Raw genomic sequence first — 21,688 nt, 5'->3', positions numbered from 1 at the left:
AGTAACAGGAACAGGATAATTAGGAGTAATTTTGACTGAAAGCATACTGCTAAGCCAGCAGTGTTGGTGGTCAAAGCAAACATGTTGATGTAGTTATATCACTGTTAAATTCTGACTTTCCTCCTTGACTTTCATTCTTTTGGATTTGGAATCTGTAGCTAGTCAGCAAAATTAAGAGAATAAGTAACCGGATGATACATGGAGGCAATGACACGCAAAATATTACAACTTTTTTTCCAGTACACAACAGTATCCAAAACAATAAATGATGAAATAATTTCCTTAATCACGATCATCTAGTTTTCTTTCAAAGCCACGCGGTTCCACTGAGAATGGGCTAAGAGCTTCAGTTTCGAGACACCCGGGTTAAAGCAATAGCTACACTTTTAGTATAGAGAATAACTTCTACAATAGGATTTTAAAATAGGATGGGTACAGAGTAGAAGGATATAAAACCATCAGTTATATATCTCAGCACGCACAGCAACAAGTGAGGCAACAACGGATGGTTTAGAGCCGATCGTTGTCCACAAAAGTCCTGTTTTTGTTTCGTGTTGACCCCGCTGAAAGCCACAAGTCGAAGCAATGAAATGACCACATACTACATTTGTTGCTGGAGCTTTAATCTCTTCAGGATTGCAACTAAATAAAAATATACTTTTTGCTACATCGCGGTAGCATCTTTGATGCAGACTTCGGTGTTGCTCAGGCAGCTCCTCCTGAAAAGGTTTGACAGCAAAGTCAAGAGAACGTGTTACGTGTTACTGCAAGCTTTTATTTTCTTCTGAGTGCTGCAAAGTTTGGAAAAAGAAGTCCAAATGGAGTTGGTTTCATTGCCCCTCTTCACAGCACTGATTTAGGAACATTTAGCCAAGGGGGTGGTTAAAGTTTTGATTTGAAGTGCCAAATTAAGGAAGTAGTATTGAAGGCTTCAATTTTAGCTGTTGTTCGTGATTGTGAGGATTTTTACAGGCAGCCCTTGACGGGCTAAATGGTTCTCTTACCCCCGTGTGAAATATTTCACATTTATTTACAGCCACTTTTTTCCCAGTTGAGTGGTTTTATTTATTTTGTGATAGTACAGCTCTGTTTGTTTTTTTGTCATATTTTCTGTACTCCTGAGAGTAGAAAAGCTACTCTAAACCTGTGTGCAGTGAACAGCGTGTGTGCAAATGTGTACAAATTTTGACAGCGTGCAGATTATGAGGACAGTTGAACTAGTCTGTCTCAGCCATCTGTAGTTCAGACTGAATCACAAATGGATTTGCAAAAATCAGAAGGGTTTATTTTCACTGTTGTGACGCTGACAGAAAAAAACCCCAAAAGCTTTACTTTGTGTTCATGTTTTTTTTCTTCACCCTCTTCCAGACCTACCTAAAGCCGCAGTGAGGATCCTCAGCAATGTGACCTTCTTGTTTGTCAGCCTGTCCTACACGGCAGAGAGCGCCATCGTAACTGCTTTCATCACTTTCATCCCTAAATTCATCGAGTCTCAGTTTGGGATCCCTGCCTCCAATGCTAGCATCTACACTGGTGAGTTAAATGTACACATTTTAAAGAGCATTTCGCCTCACCATCCCACCTCTGAAATCCTGCAAAGACTGAAAACTGGGCTCAATAAATCTGTTTTTTAAACTTAGAATTTATTTCTCATATTAAATGAAGCCTCCTGTGATTTTCCTGCAGACAGCATGCAGACAGACCAGAATATTCATACGACATCCAGGGCTTTAATTTGTGCAACTGCAGCGCTGGTTTTATCGGAGAGCAGAGCCAGAGAGGCTGTTACCCTAGCACTGCAAGCCAGCACATTAATAATAAAGAAACTGCTGTTCTTCAAATGAAGGGGGCACCTGGGACGCTGAGCTGGAGCACTGAGTGCATCACACACAAAACATTAAGAAACACACAAAGATACAAGCACATTAATGTCCTACATACACTCACAGTCACACGCCGATGCACATGCACACTTAAACGGGCATACAGGCTAATACTTTAGCTTAAACACAGAGCGTTTGAATGCTTGTTGTGCTGATTTTCTGTATTTGATCTGAACAACAACAATCTAGATGGATAAATAGCATTTCAATGTGTTAACGCATGGGTTTCTTTTTTGTGTGAACTGTCCCTTTAATTTGAAAATCCAACCTGAGGCGAATGCTGCCTTGTATCAGGCGATCCATATAGAAGTGTACAGTCCTGTTTAAAGCCATCCCGTTGTTGTGGCTGATAAATAAAGCAGCTGAAATGAACATGACACTCGGGGCTGACGACCTTTTTTAGTGGCTTTGGTTATTTTGGTAGACGAGAGCTGTTTGCAGTTGGACCACATGTGGAAGTCTGCGTAATGCTGTTGTTTATCAGGTTTGATGAACTCTGCACATATGAAATAGCTTGCAGGGTATACAAGTCTGTAAGAAGGAGTGCTTCAATTAGAGCAGGGGTGTCAAACATATGGAGGCTGGAACCTGTAAACTGAGAGCTGATTGGGACATACATTTGACATTAAATATATGTGCTGTGTATGTGTGGCCATTAATGTGACTCTTATTCACCACTGTGGGCCCTCATGAAACTGACTTGGACTATTTTAGGAACTGAAAAGTCAGAGTGAGGTCATTTATGATTCCATTTCATCCCAGATTTAGGAAGTTATTTTGTTACTGGAGAAAATATAAGGCTACTTACAGCTGCTCCCTTACTCATAGGGATAACTCCACAAAGTTAAAGTGTTTCAGAAAACATTCGTCCATTGATTCTTTTTTTGCTGCTTACATGAATCACAAGGGCGGCAGTCTAAGCAGAGATGCCCTAACTGGTCGCCTCCTCAGCCAGTCGTGTCCTGTCTCCAGATCTTCAGATTGTAAGGGACAAATTTATGATAGAAATTCTTTTTATAGTGAAAAATATCAGAACCGTACACACAGTGGAGTCAAAAATGACCCCACTCAGTCCCTCTAAATGATTCTCACTCTCTGTACGGATTATTCTTTGCTTTGAATTTATCATTTTAATAAAAAGAAAACGAGCAAAAAACAAAACAAGACTTTGCCCTTTTAAAAAATTGATTTTGATTGCTGTCGTCAAAGAACAGCACATCATTAGTCACACTTGTAGGTAACCATGAGTCATCTGAACTTTCCACACAAAAAACTCGATTACTGAAAGCGGAGTTTATAAACACCCAACAAACTACCGTAGTGTTTTTCACACTGGTTCTGCATTAATGTTGTTTATTCCTTTCATTCCTTTTAGCCACATTAGTATGATTTTTCTCCAGGAAATTACATCTTGTTATCAGAAATGTTTTAGTGTTTGAGTTGCATAACTGTCTCAGCTGTAGGCGGAGTGGGCTGTGAAGCCTGTGATTAGAACTGCCACTCATATATATTTTCAGAATATGCCATCCTCCGGTGAGTGAAATAAAATTATTTCTTGGGAACCTGCTCAAGAGTTTGTGAAGGTCCCAGGACCCCAATTTGGTATCCACAGCTGTTCACTTTAAGGGGCCTGAGTGGGTAGAGCAAAGCAGGAGCCCCCACCAGCCTGGAGTTACGGCGCTTTCCCTTCCCTCATTCAGCAGAATAAGTAAGATAAAGTGTAGGATATAATTTTGTGCCCACGTCTTTAGAGTTAAATCCACAGTTTAGTGTTTTGTCCTCAACTGTGGAAAAAAAATCATACTCGGTTTTTGCAGTTTAGTGTCTTCTGTACTTTAAAGCTTTAGTGAAAGCATGTTGATGTTGTGTAGCCACACTTCTTTTAGCTTTAAACCTGCGATCATCAAGAAAGAAACAGAAAATTCACCCACTGATCACTTGAAACTGTTCTTAGAGCCCCAAACTGATTTTGTTATCAGACACTGCGTTGGACATTTGAACACAGGTTACTTTCTTTAGGAGCCTGCCTCAAGTGGCCTTTAGAGGAACTGCAGTTTTGTGGCACTTGCACATATCGGCTTCTGAGATTTTGATGCTTGGTTTTGGATTTAAATGGCCAGTCAGTCTGTAATCCACGTGTCTTTAGTCATGCTGGCATTGTGTTTAACATTTCTAGAACAATCTTGAACGTAGGGCAGGTTTCATTAAGGAGGAAGCATTGCTTACAGAGAACCAGACAGTGTGGTGAGCTTTTAATGACAGTCACTTAGGACTGAACAGATCTGGGGACTCCCTGAGGCTAACGGCTGGGCTTTTACCCTCGGGAACTACATACCTTTATGGACTTTTTCCTGTTATAATTCCCATTTAACAGGAATGCACACGTGATATATTACACATACCAACTAATTACAACTTGCAACAGCAGTGTTTTTTATGTGTTGTTGGGTTCGTGATATAGAGTTAAAAAAAGCATGGAGCCGCTACTCTGAGACAGAAGCTTCCTCCGTTAGACTCCATCTTCCAAGCTGAGAGGACAGACAGCTGCACAGGACACATTATCTAACACCTACTGAGTGAAGAGAGCATCTCTGCTTGGGTTAGAGGCTTCACTCCCTCCGAGGCTACCCACACTATAAATGTGTGCTGTCATGGCAATGCAAGGCTGCCCGGAGGCGGATGTTGTTGTGATCGCTGCGTTTTCTTTAGGATCTCATTGAAGAGAAAGCGATAGCTGCAGTGGCCACAGCTACACAGTGTGCCGCCGATTTGATCTGTGAAAGTCCAGCTTGAAAGCGAGCTGAGGCTTGAACGATAAACATATGCTTTGCTCACAGAGAAAATCATCTCTGGCCCTTAGTCCAGATAATTTACCCGCCTCATCAAACGCATTGTAACTATAGAAACAAAGTGCAGTGCGTCATACTCTGAAACGCACACACGGTAAAAAGAAAAAGTGAATTCCCCACAATGTGCAGCCGCAGGTTTAATTGCTACAGGATTAGTTTATTTTGACTTCATTACCCTGGTGAATTTATGGCCACTTGGTGGCAGAAAAGCAGCACAACCAAACTGAATTACCACGTCTAGTTTTTATGGCTAATGAGTCTGCAACACGCAGCGTCCTCAAAGACTCAAATATGAAGTAAAATTTCAAAGACAAATATTGCAGTTTCTTTAAAGGCTACGGAGCCCCCCAGGGGACATGGGAGAAAAAAAAAAATTAGGGAGGAAAAAAAAAATTAGGGAGAAAAAAAAATTAAGACGGACTTTTGCGAGATCTCGCAAAAGTATTGCGAGATCTCGCAAAAGTATTGCGAGATCTCGCAAAAGTATTGCGAGATCTCGCAAAAGTATTGCGAGCGCTCGCAAAAGTATTGCGAGATCTCGCAAAACTCCAACAATGGCGGCAGCTACTTAGTTGTAATATTACTCTTTCTGGGTCACAAAATACACTTTTAAGATATTTTGAGGCGTGAATGTAGTTGTGTAAACGTCAGATACCTGCTCGGTTTACAAGACATCACATATTTGCAAAAGTGCTCCGACGTTTTTGGAGATCTGACACCCACTAGCTCGAAGCTAACGGGAGGTCGAGACCTACTACAGCCGGGAGGAACACCGCTTTCCCGGCACATCGTGCCTCGACCTCCCGGTCGGCTTCGAGCTGGCGGCCACTAGCTCGAAGCTAACGGGAAGTCGAGACCTACTACAGCCGGGAGGAACACCGCTTTCCCGGCACATCGTGCCTCGACCTCCCGGTCGGCTTCGAGCTGGCGGCCTCCGAAGAATGCGGCTAAAACCTTTGCGAGATCTCGCAATACTTTTGCGAGCTCTCGCAAAAGTCCGTCTTAATTTTTTTTTTCTCCCTAATTTTTTTTTTTCCTCCCTAATTTTTTTTTCCTCCCTAATTTTTTTTCTCCCATGTCCCCTGGGGGGCTCCGTATAATACGACCCCTTTTTTCCTCCAGTGAATTATCAGAAAGCAGGTCAACAGACAGAGTCCCAGTTCATTTGTCTGTTCCTCTTTGTCACAGATCTTGAATTGCTGCCGTTTTGGTATTGAAGCTTTGAAAAATCCCATAATAGAAAAGAGTCTTTGTTACTTTGTTATCTCCTGTATTGATGAAGCTGTGAGGCCCCACCTCCATTTGCCTCATTATAAACTTTTCATAGTATAAAGGTAAAAGTTTCTGTGGCTGCAAGTTATTGTAATCTGCTGATCCTGAGAGGTACGGGTAAGACTTTTTTCCACATTTGATTATTTCTGTTTGCTTGTCTTTGTCTCTTCAGGTGTGATTATTGTACCCAGTGCCGGCGTGGGGATCGTCCTGGGCGGCTACATCATTAAGAAGCTAAAGCTGGGCGCTCGCGAGTCGGCCAAGCTGGCCATGATCTGCAGCGGCGTGTCCCTGCTCTGCTTCTCCACGCTGTTCATCGTGGGCTGCGAGAGCATCAACCTCGGAGGGATCAACATCCCCTACACCACCGGGTAAGGAGAAGCTGGGCGGGTGAAACCCGGGGAGGTGGTGGGTCGTGCTGCATCACAGCTGACGAGGAAGACCGACGTCACTTCGGCGTCAATGCCACTTCATTCATGTCTGAATTGAGTCTTTACACTGGGTCTGTGTGTGCTGTTCCTGCAGTGATGTGGTTGTGGAGGATGTAGAGAAACACTCAAAGGATGGAGGAGACAAAGACGAAGCTAAGAATAAACAGACAGAAGTAAAAGAAAATCAGACTGACTGAGGAGGAGGGTTAAAGAAACTGAGTAATGAAAGCGGCTGAAAGAGTGAAGTCAGCCAAATAGTTCATCTGGTCGTTTAAACACATGTAATCTGTTCCTGCCACTTTTCTCAGCCTTATTTCGTGTCCAACTTTGTGTAATGTTGACCTCGGCCCTGTTTTTATGAGCATCATCTTCGAGCCTCAAAAACATGAGAGGCAGCATCCTCCCTACCTGGATAATACAAAGTCTTAAAATGCAGTGAGGTCTCTGGATTCTGGTGGGCTTTGATTTGATTTCACACACTGTTTATTTACTTTGGTCCAAATCAGTCGATGAGTTTGTAAACGTGTAGATTTTCCCCATGATTTGGTTTCTTTTCACACAGAACAAACTCCATAGAACGTAGCGTTTTGTGGGAACGAACAGATGAACAGAATCAACTTTTGGAGGTACAGGAGGTGTTTAGCTCAAAGTTGGCTTGGCTCACGTTCACATCCCTAAACAAATTGCTCTGAAGTTTGTTAAGACATGACTGAGACCTCCTCCAAAGGATCTCTGTGGATGTTTTCATCAGCACCAGAGTGATGACTGTGTTCACACCTGCATCTGTGAACCGCACCGAGAGGAAAAAACAGCCCAGAGTTTGATTTAAACAGACTAAACAGCGCAGTGTGAAAACACACTGATAACAACACAAGACATTTTGTGACAAAGTTTTTCTGTGTGGCGGAAAAACTAAACATCCAAACACCAGCCTACAAGCAGACAAAGCTCTTGCAACGTGCATTCTTGCACTTTGAAGTCATGTCCAGAACATTTATTACAGCGTTTTGTTGGCCGATATTTGTGTAAAGGACTGATGTACTGCCTGTTGCTAGAGGCAAAGACCAAAAGTACATCTGTACAAGAGGTGGGCGATGGATTTTCTGGATCTGTGAATGGTTCCCCTGTAAGGCAGGCATGAAACTTAGTCACAGACACGGAGAGTCACAGACGCCCTGCACGGGTCATCATTCCTGTTACAGTTCACGTAACGTCCAACTGAAGGATGCACGCATAGTCGGTGGCACTAGCATTTGTCACTTGGACCAGAGTGGATCCTAGAAACGTCTTTAAGACTAACAGATGTTTAAGACCTCTGCCAGAAAACAATGGCGATGTCACGTGATCCGAAGGCTTATGCTGCCTTCCTTGTACCTCACAGGTTATAGGTCGGATTTGGAAAAACGGGCGGTGACTTGCTCTGAAGGTGGAGCCATTCAGCCATCAGTGCAGCGCCTGAGTACAGCACAGTGTATATATTTTTTCTCAGTCTAATAATACAGCTGTAGCACGTTCACTGATAGAATCCAGTCGGTTCTCTGTATAAGACTTTTTTGCCTAGCTGCAAATACTGTGTGAACAGTGAACACAAAGTTCAGCAGTTATACTTCCAACTTTGCACTTGAGATAGAAAGCAGCATTAACTCAGTCGGTGTCCAGACTGAAAAGTACATCGTGGTTATAATATCATTATAGGCCCTGCTGCTTGCACTGACAGTGGCTGGTGTTGTAAGCAGGCTATAAATAGTTTAGTTTGCTTGTTTGCTAATGTTGCTGACATGGTACTGTAATGAAATGGTGCCTTCATGTGTCTTAAAGATGATCAACCAAACCTGGAGGGCTGGCTGATTGTGAAATGCTCTCTGAATGATTTCATTCAGCCCAGTTTGTCACTTATAACAGACTGTAACCATAAACCTCTGCTTTTCACTGTAAAGGGCATCTGCAGCTATTTCAGTACTGACTTCCAGTGACACAAAAATACATTTGTTACCTACAATCACATGAAGCAGAAAGTTTTCCCCTATTTCTTTTCTTCTAATTGTTTCCTGTCACCCGACTGACGTATCAGTGACGTCTGCTCCAAACTGGTCTGTTTGTTCGATCTTAAAAATTTAGAAAATGTCAGAAAAAATTGGCTTCACGGTTTTCCAGGTGACATTTTCAAAGAGCTTGTTTTATCTGACATACAAAAAGTCAAAACTCTTCCATTAAAAAAGGTAGGAAAAAACCTCATGAACCTCAGGAATGTGTTGGTTTCTCAGCGTTATTATCTGTTCATTTCCTGTACTGCATTTTTTAGCATTATTCTTATTCAGAGAAACAGAATAACTTCTTGGCTGTTATTTATTTATTTATTTATTTACTAGGAAACCTTGGTGGGCATATCCTCCAGCTTTATAACTATATAGCCTTTATAACAGCTAGATGGTTACTGAAGACAATTAGCAGCAGGTTTATTTGTTGACAACATAATAGGAAAAAAAGAGATTTTATCCTTCAGAATAAAATATTTGGCTAATTTTCTTAAAATGTTATAGCTGCTGTAAACCGAACAAACTCAAATCTTTGATATGAAGCCATAATAAAACATCTTTTCCCCTGCAATCATCCCACACAGTTCTGAAGTTCATTTTTAGTCATGTTTTTAGAGGCGGCACAAGTTTTTGGCCAGATCTGCTCCATTCAAGTCTGCAGTTTCATCAACCTGACAGCCCTTAGTTGTTTTTTTCAGCACCTCCCCTGGTGTCGTTCTTTTGCTTCTCCTTCCAGATGTAAACTTGGAATCCTGACTCTTTCCCTTAAACCGCAGACATCCGTTTGCCGACTGCAGCGTGGCCTTTCTCCTGTTTAATCATTTCCCGGTCTGACCGAGTAGGTGGTAGTTTTCATCACCCCATCTGTGGCTCATGTCAGGGAGGAAGCGAATGTTCGGATGAGTGCAGGATAACAGATAACGAGCCAGTGAACGGAGGCGTTTTCTTTTGCACAAAGCGTCCCTGAGAGCGATTACATGGCAACCGTGGAAAATGTCCAAGGACAGCTTGGAAGAGAGGATCTTTGGCTGCGTGCCCTCTCTGTTTTCTCTCTCGTTTGTCCCTCTGGTCTTTTTTTATTTCCCTCTGTGAGTCTGTCTGTCGCTTTCGCCCTCCACTCTTCATGTTTAATTCTTTTCGATTCCCTCCCTTCTGTCTCCTTTTCCTCGTCCTCTCTCTGCTTTTTCCTCTTGTTCGTCTGTTGTGTTTTGATGACAGCTGCGTCCATCCAACCCTACTGCTTAACTTGTTGTGAACAAAATAGATCAGGACGTGCCAGCTTGGCACAAACTTTTACATGGACGAAGGAAAGAAGAAATGATTCGTTTTTCTACATCTAGGACCAAGGCCACTGTGACCTGAAAACAGCTTGTTTTGCCCATAACTTAAGAATTCTAGTTTTTCTTTTTGGCTTTTCCCAAACACGTCAAATCGTCTGAGTGTTCAGTGAATTTCTTTATCTGTCAGATTTCTCTGAAGAAGATTTGTAACTTTTTCCTGACGCAGTGTCATCATTACTAAATAAAATAATGGAGAAATGTACCGAAAGTGCTCATTGAAAAGCTGTGATGACTTTTCCATCAGCCTGAGCTTTACTTTGATGCTGCTTATCAGTAATGTGTTAGACAAGCAGTCACTATGCGGATCAATGCGAGCAAGAAATGAGCTTTTACACAGTGTTTAGTGTAATGATGTCGCCTGTTAACAGACTGAATTTGACTTAATGCCACTAAGTGCTGGGATTAATTTGTTTTCAGTGTTGAACACTCAGAAGTGGAATAGCTTTAAAGGAAAATAACTGTCTAATTAAAAAGGTTCTGTTTTCTCCCTTCAGACCTACACTCACTATGACGCAGAGGAACCTGACCGGAGGCTGTAATGTGAACTGCGGCTGTAAAATCCACGAGTACGCTCCGGTCTGCGGCTCTGATGGCATCACATATTTTAACCCCTGCCTAGCTGGCTGTGGCAGCGTGGCCAACGACAGCACTGGGGTAAGAGGCCACGATACCTGTGTCTTATTTTTTTAAATGTTGACACTAAAACATCTTAAATTCAGTCTAAGATGTATTTTAAATGTTTTGTTTCACTATTTTCTGCCCACGGCACGTGGTTTTCTCAGCTTGACTGTTGCTATTTTCAGCTCATGCAGCTCCGTCCTCTCATCCACAGGCAGGTCGCGGCAGATGGCCGCACCCCCCTGAGCCCGGTTCCTCCTGGAGAATACTTCCTGTTAAAAGGGAGTTTTTCCTTCCCACTGTCACCAAGTGCTCGCTCATGTTAACTGGGATTTTTTTTCTGTATTATTTTAGCAATTTACCTTAAAATATAAAGCGTGTTGTTGTGATTTAGCGCTACATAAATCAAACTGAATTAAATTAAAGGATCAATAAGCTCATAGCAGAATTGCTACTCCACCTACAGCATTGGTCCAAATTTAATCAAACTAGCACAAACTAAAGGTCACGTATGTCATTTTTACTGGCAACAACCTCTGAACTGTGATGGAGTTTGGTGATGTTCTCAAACAGTCATGTTTGCTGGGTTAGCTTCTTTAAACCATTCAGCTTCTTTTTAAAATTAGAAACAGGTTCTAATTTGGTATATTAACTGATGTAGAAATTCTATTTTTCTGTTCTTTTCAAATTAATAATTGCATTTAGACAGTGTTCTTGAACTTAACTGTTACTTTATAAATTATTTCGAAGTGAGATGGAAGAAGGTCTTAGTTTAGATGTGCTTTTCCCTCAATATTCATTTTAAAAGGATCCTCAGTTTAACTTGTTTGAACTTGTAAACACTACGGGGTAGTAGTAACCTGGACACTATCCTGGCGTTGTATATGTGTGATTTCAAGGCCAAAAACCAGAAGATTTTAATAATTTTGGCAAAAGAAGCAAAATGTTACCAAAAAGTTCCGTTTAATTCATTTTGTTGTTATTATACAAGCAAAGCCAACACAATGATATATGCAGTATTAATATGTAGGTGCAGCGCAACACAACACAGTAATGACACGACACAGTAACATAATAGAAAAGCAAAAACATAAAATGATATAAAAGCGGATAAAATAAATAAAAAAAATCATGTAGATTAATATAAAGAAAATAAAATAGCAGATTAGTGACTTATAGGTAATCTGTTGTTACTGATAAAGTGTCAGAGTGTGGCAGGTTCTGATCCAGTGATTATGTGTGTTACAGTGTGTGACTGAGTTCAGTGCTTATGGTGCACATGATTGGAGAGACAGATTTACAGGCCGGGAACAAAAAAATCTGTTCCTGAGCCTTACAGTGTGAGACACTGGTACTGTTTCACACTCAGTGGGGGATCAATGTTGAAAGGGGGAGTGGGGTCATAGTTCATGTTACACGCATGCAAGGTAAAGCGTTTCAGGTAGCAGTCTTTAACGGCATGTAGCGGGTGCCAACAGGACGCTCTGTTGGTTTCACTAACTGCTGCAGGTGCAGTGATTGTACCAAGCTGTTGTGCAAGATGTTACCGTGCAGTGGTAGAAGCTGTCCAGATGGAGCCTTTTCAATCTCCTCAGGCAGTGGAGGCATTGTTGTTGCTTATCAGGAAGTATATAGAGACCATGTCAGGTCCCCAGAGGCATAGAGACCAAGGAACTGAAAGCTCGTTATGTTCTCAGCTTTACCCTGTTGTAGATGGGGCTCTGTCTACCTTTTTTGGACTTTCTATAACATTAAGATCAAGGTTTTTGTTTGAGTCAGCAGATGCTGGATCTGCCCTCTGTAGGCCATGTCGTCATTATTAGACGGAGGCACTCGGATAGGTTTGAAAGAGTAATAAAAGGCCTTTATTTTCCCAGTGCTAAAGACATTCTCACTTCTTTTTAGCAGTTACATTAATGTCTAAAGTAATAACATTATGAACCATGTATCTAAACTTCCATACGTATCTTCATTTGCCCTCCAGATCCGAAACTACTCCGACTGCGCCTGCGTTCAGAGCCGGCAGGTCATCACGCCGTCGACTGGCAGTCAGGGCAGCAACCAGCTGCAGCTCGTCATCGTCAAGACCTACCTGAACGAGAACGGCTACGCCGTATCGGGGAAGTGCGACCGCACCTGCAATACGCTCATCCCCTTCCTCATCTTTCTCTTCATCGTCACGCTCATCACTGCTTGCGCTCAGCCCTCCGCCATCATTGTCACCCTCAGGTACGCCTTTATGAATCACTCACTGTGAGGAGGATGGGATGTCAATGTTTTGTTCCAACTAAAAGTCGTCAGCCTCTTTGGTTTTTAAGTACCGGTAACTGCCTCTCTGCAGACCAGGTGTTCTTATCACCTTTCTGAGAAAAAAAGAAACAATTTTCTATTTTTGTAGGAAATGAGTTTTCAAAAATAATCAAAAGTGGTGGAAAAGTTGAAGAAACTTTACTGACTGTAGACAAACTGTGAGAGTAAAGGCGACACTGTTGACTTACTGGTTGATCTACATTCCCTCTCTTACCTTATGGACAGCTGGCCTGCAAGGAGCCAGTTGAGATGGTTTAGGCATATGAACAGGATGCCTCACGAGCGCCTCCTAGGTGAGGTGTTTTGGGCATTTCCCATTGGGAGAAGACCCCTGGGATAGTACTGGGATAGTGCTGGCTTGGGAATGCCTCAGTATTCTTCCCAGATCAGCTGGAGAGGTCTGGGCATCTCTTATTAGACTGATGATGTGACGATGAATTTGAACGTGAACATTTCTTCTTTCATCCAAGTGGCAGTACTATCAAACTGTGATTTCCAAACTTTATCAACTCAATTCCCACAAAGTCTTTGAACTGATTTGTCTGATGGAAATGTATGTATTTGATAGATATTTCTGAACATTCGACAAATAAAAATGTTAACATCATTAAAGGATTCAGGCATGGGGCCATTTTCGATTTAAAAATGGATAAGTGGGTCTTTGTTAAGTAGATTTGTATCATGCAGTAGGACAGTCAAGTAAGATGAACATAATAAAGCCAAAAACACAGATATTTGTTGTGAATGAGCAGAATTGTTGCTGAATCACGTCTAAGCTGATCAAGTCTGCCGGCATCAGTCTTGTTATCTTTATCTGATAACAAAGCTCTCCTGCTCTCATCCAAACATGGTGACGTCTGTGTGCAGAGTCAGCAAACTTTAGAGTTTTATCAGAGTCGACTGGTGAATCCCCGCCCTTTTAATGTCCCTGTAACCCACTAAGATTAAAGGTAATTTGGCTAATGCTTGAAAAAAGCTGTAAACATAAACATGGTTATGTGCCGTCTGTGGTGAAAACACTCTTAGCCAAGTCCACAGATCAGTTCCCATCCATTTGGTTCATTTTTACTTTTGCTTTTTTTTTTTAAGAATTAACCGTTTTATTTTTCATAAATATGGCCGTGAAGCTTTTCGTTTCTTTGGAGGATTTTATTGCATATTACAGACCAAGAGGTTGCACAACAGGCATGGATGGTGAATATTTATTCGAGTTGTGAAGTTTGACTGTGTGTGGTCTCAGAAATGTTTTAGATGCAGGCACGATGCTTGGAAATAAATCTACATTCACGGAAACACAGAGTTGTGTGTTGTTATCACTGAACAAACACTTAAAATTTCAATTTTCATTGAACAAACACTTAATTTTAGTGATTCAACTGTAATATTTAACATTAGCTTAGGCAGTTGCTTTATTTGGTTCTATCATCCTCTGTTTCTGCCTTCCTCAGTCACCTGTCTGTGTGTTGCAGGTCTGTAGCGGAGCAGGAGCGGCCGTTCGCTCTGGGAATGCAGTTTGTCCTCCTCAGGACTCTCGGTGAGTAGAACCGGAAAGCACAGAGCTGCTCGTCTTGTTTTATTTTGCCATGAAATTAAATAGAAAAGCAGAATATCAGCAGTGTTATTTGTGGAGCTCGATGGAGAGATGGGCTCACTGCTTGTAAACACTCGGTGCCTCCTGACTCACGAGATGTTTTACAGATTTTTAAAAAGTGGCAGTTATCCTGAATAAGGAGGAGTCAAAGGAGGTGAATTATATTTGATGCATGTTCAGGGAGCTGCTGTCAGTGTAAGTTATTTAGAGGACAGTTAGAAACTGTGTTTGGGGTTAATCAGGTGGTGAGGATTATGAAATTTATGAAATCCAGGATGGCACTTCTCATCTTGTGCTGCAGTTTCTCACAGCAGCTCCTGCAGCTTTATTAGTGTCTCACCTCAATGAGACAGCTGAGAGCTCACGTCTGTTCTGGGTTTTTTTTTTGTTTAGTTTGTTGTTTGTTTTTTTTACCTCCCTTGACCTCTTCTTTCCCTGTTTTCTCTTCCATGTCATCGTTTTTTTCTTTCTTTCTGCTCTTTCCATCTCCTTTTCTGTCCACTCTCTCGTTCTTTGCCCCGCCTGATTTCTTCTTCTTCTCTTTTTTTACTCAGCCTACATCCCGACTCCCATTTATTTCGGGGCCGTCATCGACACCACCTGCATGTTGTGGCAGCAGGACTGCGGCGTCCACGGCTCCTGCTGGGAGTACGACGTCACTTCTCTGCGCTTCGTGTACTTCGGCCTCGCTGCTAGCCTCAAGTTCCTTGGCTTCTTCTTCATCTTCCTCACCTGGTACTCCATTAAGTACAAAGAGGAGCGGGTAGAGCGCTGGCTCAAGCGCCACCTGTCGCCCGTCGACACCGTGGGCAGCCTCGTCTGCCACCCCGGCGGCCACAAGGGCCACGCCCGCACCCGATCCTGTCCCGTAAATATCCCTCGAACCGACCCCAACGCTCTGCCTGCTAATGCACCGCCGCGCGCCGGCACCCTGAACCGTGGCGTTAGCACCCAGAGCTGCCCCGGCCAGGAGCTGAAAGCAATAACTCCTCCTCCGGCAGCCGCGGCTGCACCTTCACCCGCAGCGGCGCCCAGCCCCGCACCTGCCCAATCACTGGAACACGTCTCAGTCCGAGTCTGAGCTCCAGATCGGGGCCAGGCGACGAGGCAGGTCTCTTCCACTGACATCTTGTTTCTCCAGTCAGCTGGGTTTTTAGCCGCTGTCAGGAACACCAGTCACAACACGGATGTCCCGCTCGCATCTCAAATCTCTGATTAGCTGGTGAAACACTGGTAAACTACGTGGACCGAAAACCTTCAGGTAGACCTCCACTTTGTCCAGACCAGGTGGAAATCTCTGCTCGGTTCATTGAAATGCAAATGGAAGCTTGGTTTCCTTTGAGATGGAAGACAGTTCATCGCTTATAAGCCCCCACCTCCACACTCCACCTTGGCAATGTGTGCCTTCTGTCACCACGATCCTCACATTAATAGTACAAAACACACTGGAAGCCCCTCACACACAGACTGGTCACCTTGTAGGAGTCACCTGAACAGATACCTCAGCTTCGCTAACCTCTCCCTTCAGCTTCACCGTCGCCTCACGTCTGCGTGCTTCATCCTCATTTGCGATTTTCTTTTGAGCCATTTTTGTTCTTGTATCAGCGCTTTCACTGGAAAAAAAAGAAAAACCTTTGGAAATGTGACACACAACCGTTAAAGAACTGGAAACCGATGGCATGGTGCTATGTGAAAAACAGCGTCCTTTTTTAAAATCTTTTTTTTTTAAAAAGAAAAAACCCAACAGGTCACTGGGCTAAGCAGCTTGGCATGCACAGAATGCCTTCCTCTTCGATGCAAGGCCTTTTGTTGCTCCCCTGACACAATGACACGCAGTATTACTGCTGAAAGTCGGATTGTTTTGGCTTTTTCCAGCTCCATACAATGCATCCATACATCCGGGCCTCCGACTGGCACCCTGTGATAAGCAGCTTAACCTGGGAAGAAAAAAAAAAAAAAAGAGGATCGGCATTTTCCTCCTGACCACATTCCCGGCGAGCCAGCGGCGGATTCTCCGAATAAACGACTGGAAGAACGAGGAAAGAAACGGACTACATTTCAGGCTCAGTGACTTCCGTCCACTTTACTAACAGCAACTCTAACATTTTTACTCAACATGTAGGCTGGCGAGTAGTCGACCATCACGTAGAGGTCATAGTGTAGTCATCTGTTCCCTTTGTCTGCTCCAGAAATGAAAGCGGCGTCTGCAGATGGAAACTGTATGAATGCACCTTGATGGTTTAATATGAAACACTAGTCCTGGTGTATTATGGGTAATGACCTGCTCGTCTGCCAGAACGTGATGTGTGTTGCGTTTGATAGGTGTAAGTCGCAGCCAAGTGAGGAAAAAATAAGAAAATAAGGCATCAGTTTGCAGAATGGTTAGGTTGTTTATTGAGAAAGTAGAGAAAAGGTCACAGATTCCTGATGGAGTGCAGCCAATGATCGTTTTCTTTGATCTAAAAAAAAAGTCAAACAATGTAAATCAACAGTTTTTCTGAGCTCAAATTTTTTTGTTCAACCCCGAAACCCAAAGATGTTTTTAGCAATATGAAAAACCGAAACGCTTAACCTATCAAATGTGCAAGTCCAATTAGGCTCATTTCCAGCTCTACTGTTTTACTCTTGGACTCGACTAGAGTAGCTTTGCATGACTCACAGTTTAAAATAATCCTCTTTTAACTCATACAGGCCTTTGTTCAGTCCCTCAATTCGTCTACTGTCCCAAACAAGCTCTTTTAATATTTTACACCAGTGGTTCTTAAACATTTTCAGGCCTGATCCTGTTTTCACCTGTCACTAAACCATCTTTTGTCAATTACTAACAACAAACGTAGGGTCTTGATCTAGAGTCAATGCAAGAGCATAGAAAAAAAAGTACCACTGCTTTAAACCTGCTTTCTTCTGGTTGGCTGCCCCTCACAAACAGTAGGTTTGAGCAGGAGGGGGTGGGGCTTTGGTCTCACACCCAGAGTGGTGTTGCCTGAGATGACAATAGTAGGGACTTCCCAGCTCACTCACTTAAATATTCACCATTAAAACAGCAGACATTTAAAGTAAGGATAACAGCTCGACTTTAAAAGACGTGAAGCGCCAGTTTGAACCTCAGACGTTGTTTTTTCTTTTGGCAGTTTGGTGTAACAGATTTAGTCGTTAAAGGTCAGAATAAATTTTGCTCCATTTATTATGACATTTAAAAAATATAACATTAAACTCAGCAGCAGTCGTTTTTTGGTAGACGTTTTCTGATCGTGTTCTGTGAAGGAAAAGTTGCACAACTGCTACTAAATGCACTGAAAAGCAAGCAGTCACCGTATTTGGAAAGTTTTCAACAAGAAGCCTCAACAAAAATAAGTAAAAATGACCAATCTGAAGAAAACACAACCCAATAACAGAAAAATTAGACCTTTTTTTTTCTTGTTTGTTTTGATTTCAAAAGTAACAGTTAAGTCATATTTAAAGCTTGTTTTAAAATTAGTTAGTGGTTAAAGTAGTTAAATTTTTGATTTAGCAGCCCAGTGGAAGCAAATAAACACCATCACTTTTATGTTTTTAATTCTACTTTACACTAAACAAACTGTGGAACTGAAGTGATTCTTAACAGTGATGAAAGCTCAAAAAGTAACAAGTTTAATTCCTAAAATGTTTTAATAGTTTTGCAATAAATGAATAGTATTAGTAAAAGTAAAGCAATAACATTTGTCGGACACTGTCAGTGCGCACAGTGATGGGACAAACTTTTTGATCCCGAAAACAATTTTGCTCCAAATTTTTTGGATTCTTTTAAATCCAGAGATTACATTTACAAAGGAAATATTTTTGAACCTGTACCACCATGTAAGCCATGTTTGTGTTTTGTACATAAACAGTTGGATGAGGATTTGCTTCCACTGTGGCTGCAGGCCAAAACTTTTCTCCTCAGTCTAGAAACCTTGAGGGCATTTCTGAGCTTTAGGAACAGAAATATAAATTTAGATCAGTGTCAGAGCTTCTTTCCTCTTGGCTCTCTGTTTACAGCTCGTTGCACATCCGTGTTTGTTTTTCCCTCTGAAAACTCAAACCTCACAAAAACACTGTGTTTGGATGTCGAGGTGCGATGCCCGTGGAGGCTCGATGTTACATGTGCTCTTACTGTACACGCGCAGTTTCATCGATCGCTGTCCTGTGAGGACACCTGCTGGGCAGATGTGTACCAGCCGTCCGACACACACATCATGTCCCAAACCAACCGAAGAGAAAGACGATCAATACTTGTTACATGCGAGACAGAGAACAAGAACCAAAACAGTATTTTTGTGTGTCGACAGCACGGTTGGTGCCTCATTTTGTCCCGGTGTTTTTACTTTTGAGACCTCAGATAAAAGCAGCTCTGATATTTAATGCTGAGCATTCAAACTGGGCAAACTTTAAAATGAGATGCCTGACCATCACTCCTGAACCCCAGAAAGTTTACACTCATTTAAAGCCACCTGTTTCATTTGCTGCACGGTTTGAGCTCCAGCAGGTGAAGGACAATTTTTAAACCGTTTTCTGGCGGTTAACCTCTTTCACCAAACTAATAAAAACGTAATAAAAGCAGCTATTTAAGCAGTAAGACTTCAGACAGATACCAACAGGTCGACTTGGGCTGTATTTTTATGCATTCATCAAAGATTCAGTAAAAGGACTCGATGTTACAGTCCCTGACAATGCATTGCTTTAAATGGAGAAAATCATGAGGGATGGCTGTTATGAGGAAAAGCAGCCCAGAAACTTGACCAGCGGCACACATCGTTGTGTGCCTAAACTTTCGTTCTTTTACCCAAGCTAGTCTGCCCTTTTTTCCTTGGTTAGATTTAAAGAATTTAAAATTCAAAATAGTTAAACTCAAAGGTTTGAGCAAGTCTAGGCATACCTGTAAAAAGAGAACAGTTGCTCATACGTTTACGTTATATGTGCATTATTGACACAGTATTGTCACTTCATTGTAATCGTCAATACACGGTTATCATGAAACTCATAACAGCCAACAAACAATCGATCAGTCGACCCTTGTTTTTGTTTACAGTTACTGCATTAATATTATTATTATTATCATTATTATTATTGTTTTACACGTGCTTCCTATTTTGTTCCCCTCAGAGAGTCGCGGTGCATCTTGTGCAGCAATAGGATAAAAAATAAAATTCAAGCTAGAATATTTCAAGATGAGGCGCGTGCTGGAGCTGATGACTGACTGGTGAGCTTTAAGGGTTCAGTGATGTTAAAAAAGATTCTTGTTTTAATTAAAGTGATTATCATGGTTGAACAGGTTAGAGCTCATGTCTGATGCAATAACATGTTTCTGTAATGTTAGAGTGACAATAATCACACACAAGAAACGTCGTTGGGACAAAAAAGAAAACGCACCACTTCTCAGTAAATGGAAGGAAAACTTGACGCACGATTCCAGTAGAGAAAGTAGAGTAGAATCAAATTTCAGCACATCATTCCATTTTCATGTACAGCGAGAACAACTAATACAAATCTCACCCGTGTCCGTCTGTGTCGTGTTAGAGATGCTCGTCCATCTGTTTAACATTTAACAACCAGAACATCTGCTGTTTCAGTTTGTCCATGCAGCGCTGTGGTTTAGCTGCAGGCGGCGCTGTTTCACGTCTCAAACGACACTGGGGGGATGAACTGCTGACACCAGTATTTCTTGATGCCTGGCTTTTTTTCCCCTTTTTGATACCACACAAAAAGAAAATGGGAAGTTTTTGTTTAACAGGAGGAAAAGGTGCGTTTATTGGGGACTATTTTTCATGGCGGATTAGTCAACCTGTTACTTTTGGGGCAGCACAGTGATGCATGTGGGAGTGGGTCTGTGTTCATGGTAATAAAGGAACATTTCAGTCGTCTTTGGACAGCGGTGCAGTGCTGTTAGGAGGAAGTTTGTGGCTTTCTGGGTGTCGTACAGCTTAATAAACCTTGTAATGAGGCACACAGGAAGCCTCCTAATCACACACCTGGACCACCTGATGCACTGATAGATATTCTGTAATCTTTATAATGAAGCTGAAAGCTTTTTAAGGGGTTCAAAGGTCCAGAAATTCTCACTTCTCATTTTAGCCGCACATAACCAGCCGTGCAGGTGGTGTCAGTATTTCATCCTCCGGCTTCAGGATTTTACCACATCGAGTCGTTTACCTCCGTGTGTTGCTTCATATGTGGCATCATTTCCAGACTGTGACTACAGACAAAGACTGAATCTTTACGAGCTCCTTCAGGCAGATGTAGGTTTTACCTTCTTCTTCTTCTTCTTCTTGTTTTTTTTTAAAGAAAAAAAACAATCAGTATTGTATTTATTTCCAAACAGTGTTTTTGAATGACTGAACGATCGCACTGATGAGAGGCAACATGTAGATTTGTGGATGCACTGTTTACAGATGCCTTGGTTACTTGACTTCTGTCAATAAAAATGTGAAGAAAAAAATTAATAAAAGAGAATTACAGAAACTGCTGCTTTGTGTTTCTTCTTCTGTCTGCAGTCGTTTATCTGCCGCGTTCCCTCCAGCTGGTTTATCTTAACAGGAATTGAAACACAGAAGAATAACAATAAAAAACAACCCAATGAGCACATGTGGTTTTATACATTTCTTATATGTTAGATTTCTGTGGTTTGCAGTTCTTTAGATGTTATTCTGGGTTCTTTTGTGACCTGGATGAGTCACTGGTAGCTTCTTGGAAAGTTCACCTCTCCGTTGTTCACTGGAGCCCCAAAGCCTTACAAACATTTGCAGACTAATAGATGCCAATAACTTTGTAATTGTTCTCATAAGTGTTCTTGAGCGTCTTTACATCGTGGTGTGATGTTTGTTTTTCTGAGCTTTTAGCCTGCTTCACTTTGACAGACAGGTTCTGTTTGAGTGATTTCTGGATTTCTAACGAAATCATCATTTATAAAACACTTTTTTACTTACTTGGGTTATTTTTTTATCTAATATTAAAATTAGTTTGATCTTAAAATACAGGCCATATTAAAGAGAAATGGAAACTAGAACTAAATATTATTATCACTGATAATGTATGGGAAGAGATGTGTAAAACTTGTCACAAGGGAACAAGTAGTCAATTATGGAGAGTTTGACTGGAAATTTAAAATTAGATTTTTTTAAATACACCTCTTGTTATCTCCTCATATTGTAAGGAACCCAATGCAGAACTATGTTGGAGAAAATGTGGGGGAATAGGAGACGATTCACACATCTTTTGGGACTGTCCAATAATTCAAGGCTTCTGGATAAGAATCAAAGAAGAAACAGAGAAAATCAACCCTTACGTTGGGTGAGTGCTGAGTGTTTGTATATGTGTGCGTGAGGGTGGGAATGCATGTTTGT

At 41.8% G+C, this 21,688-nt stretch overlaps 1 protein-coding gene across 1 annotated transcript in view; it reads left to right on the top strand.

Annotated features, from left to right (window-relative positions):
* LOC147307846 (solute carrier organic anion transporter family member 5A1-like) overlaps positions 1-20,807 on the top strand; it is a 44,936-nt gene extending 24,129 nt beyond the window's left edge. The window contains exons 4-9 of the mRNA XM_086270890.1: positions 1,369-1,533; positions 6,177-6,375; positions 10,306-10,465; positions 12,414-12,658; positions 14,209-14,273; positions 14,885-20,807. Coding sequence (XP_086127016.1) covers positions 1,369-1,533; positions 6,177-6,375; positions 10,306-10,465; positions 12,414-12,658; positions 14,209-14,273; positions 14,885-15,411 — 1,361 coding nt within the window. The 3' untranslated portion in view covers positions 15,412-20,807. The remainder of the gene's footprint in view (positions 1-1,368; positions 1,534-6,176; positions 6,376-10,305; positions 10,466-12,413; positions 12,659-14,208; positions 14,274-14,884) is intronic.
* Positions 20,808-21,688: the final 881 nt, after the last annotated feature.

Source organism: Aulonocara sp. 'chitande type north' Nkhata Bay, linkage group LG18 (assembly GCF_057382095.1).
Source record: "Aulonocara sp. 'chitande type north' Nkhata Bay isolate Kocher_YH1m ecotype deep benthic linkage group LG18, A_spYH_male_GT1.1, whole genome shotgun sequence".
Classification (NCBI taxonomy): domain Eukaryota; kingdom Metazoa; phylum Chordata; class Actinopteri; order Cichliformes; family Cichlidae; genus Aulonocara; species Aulonocara sp. 'chitande type north' Nkhata Bay.
Note: the sequence above shows the minus strand (reverse complement) of the source record. Positions and strands in the feature narration are given on the sequence as shown.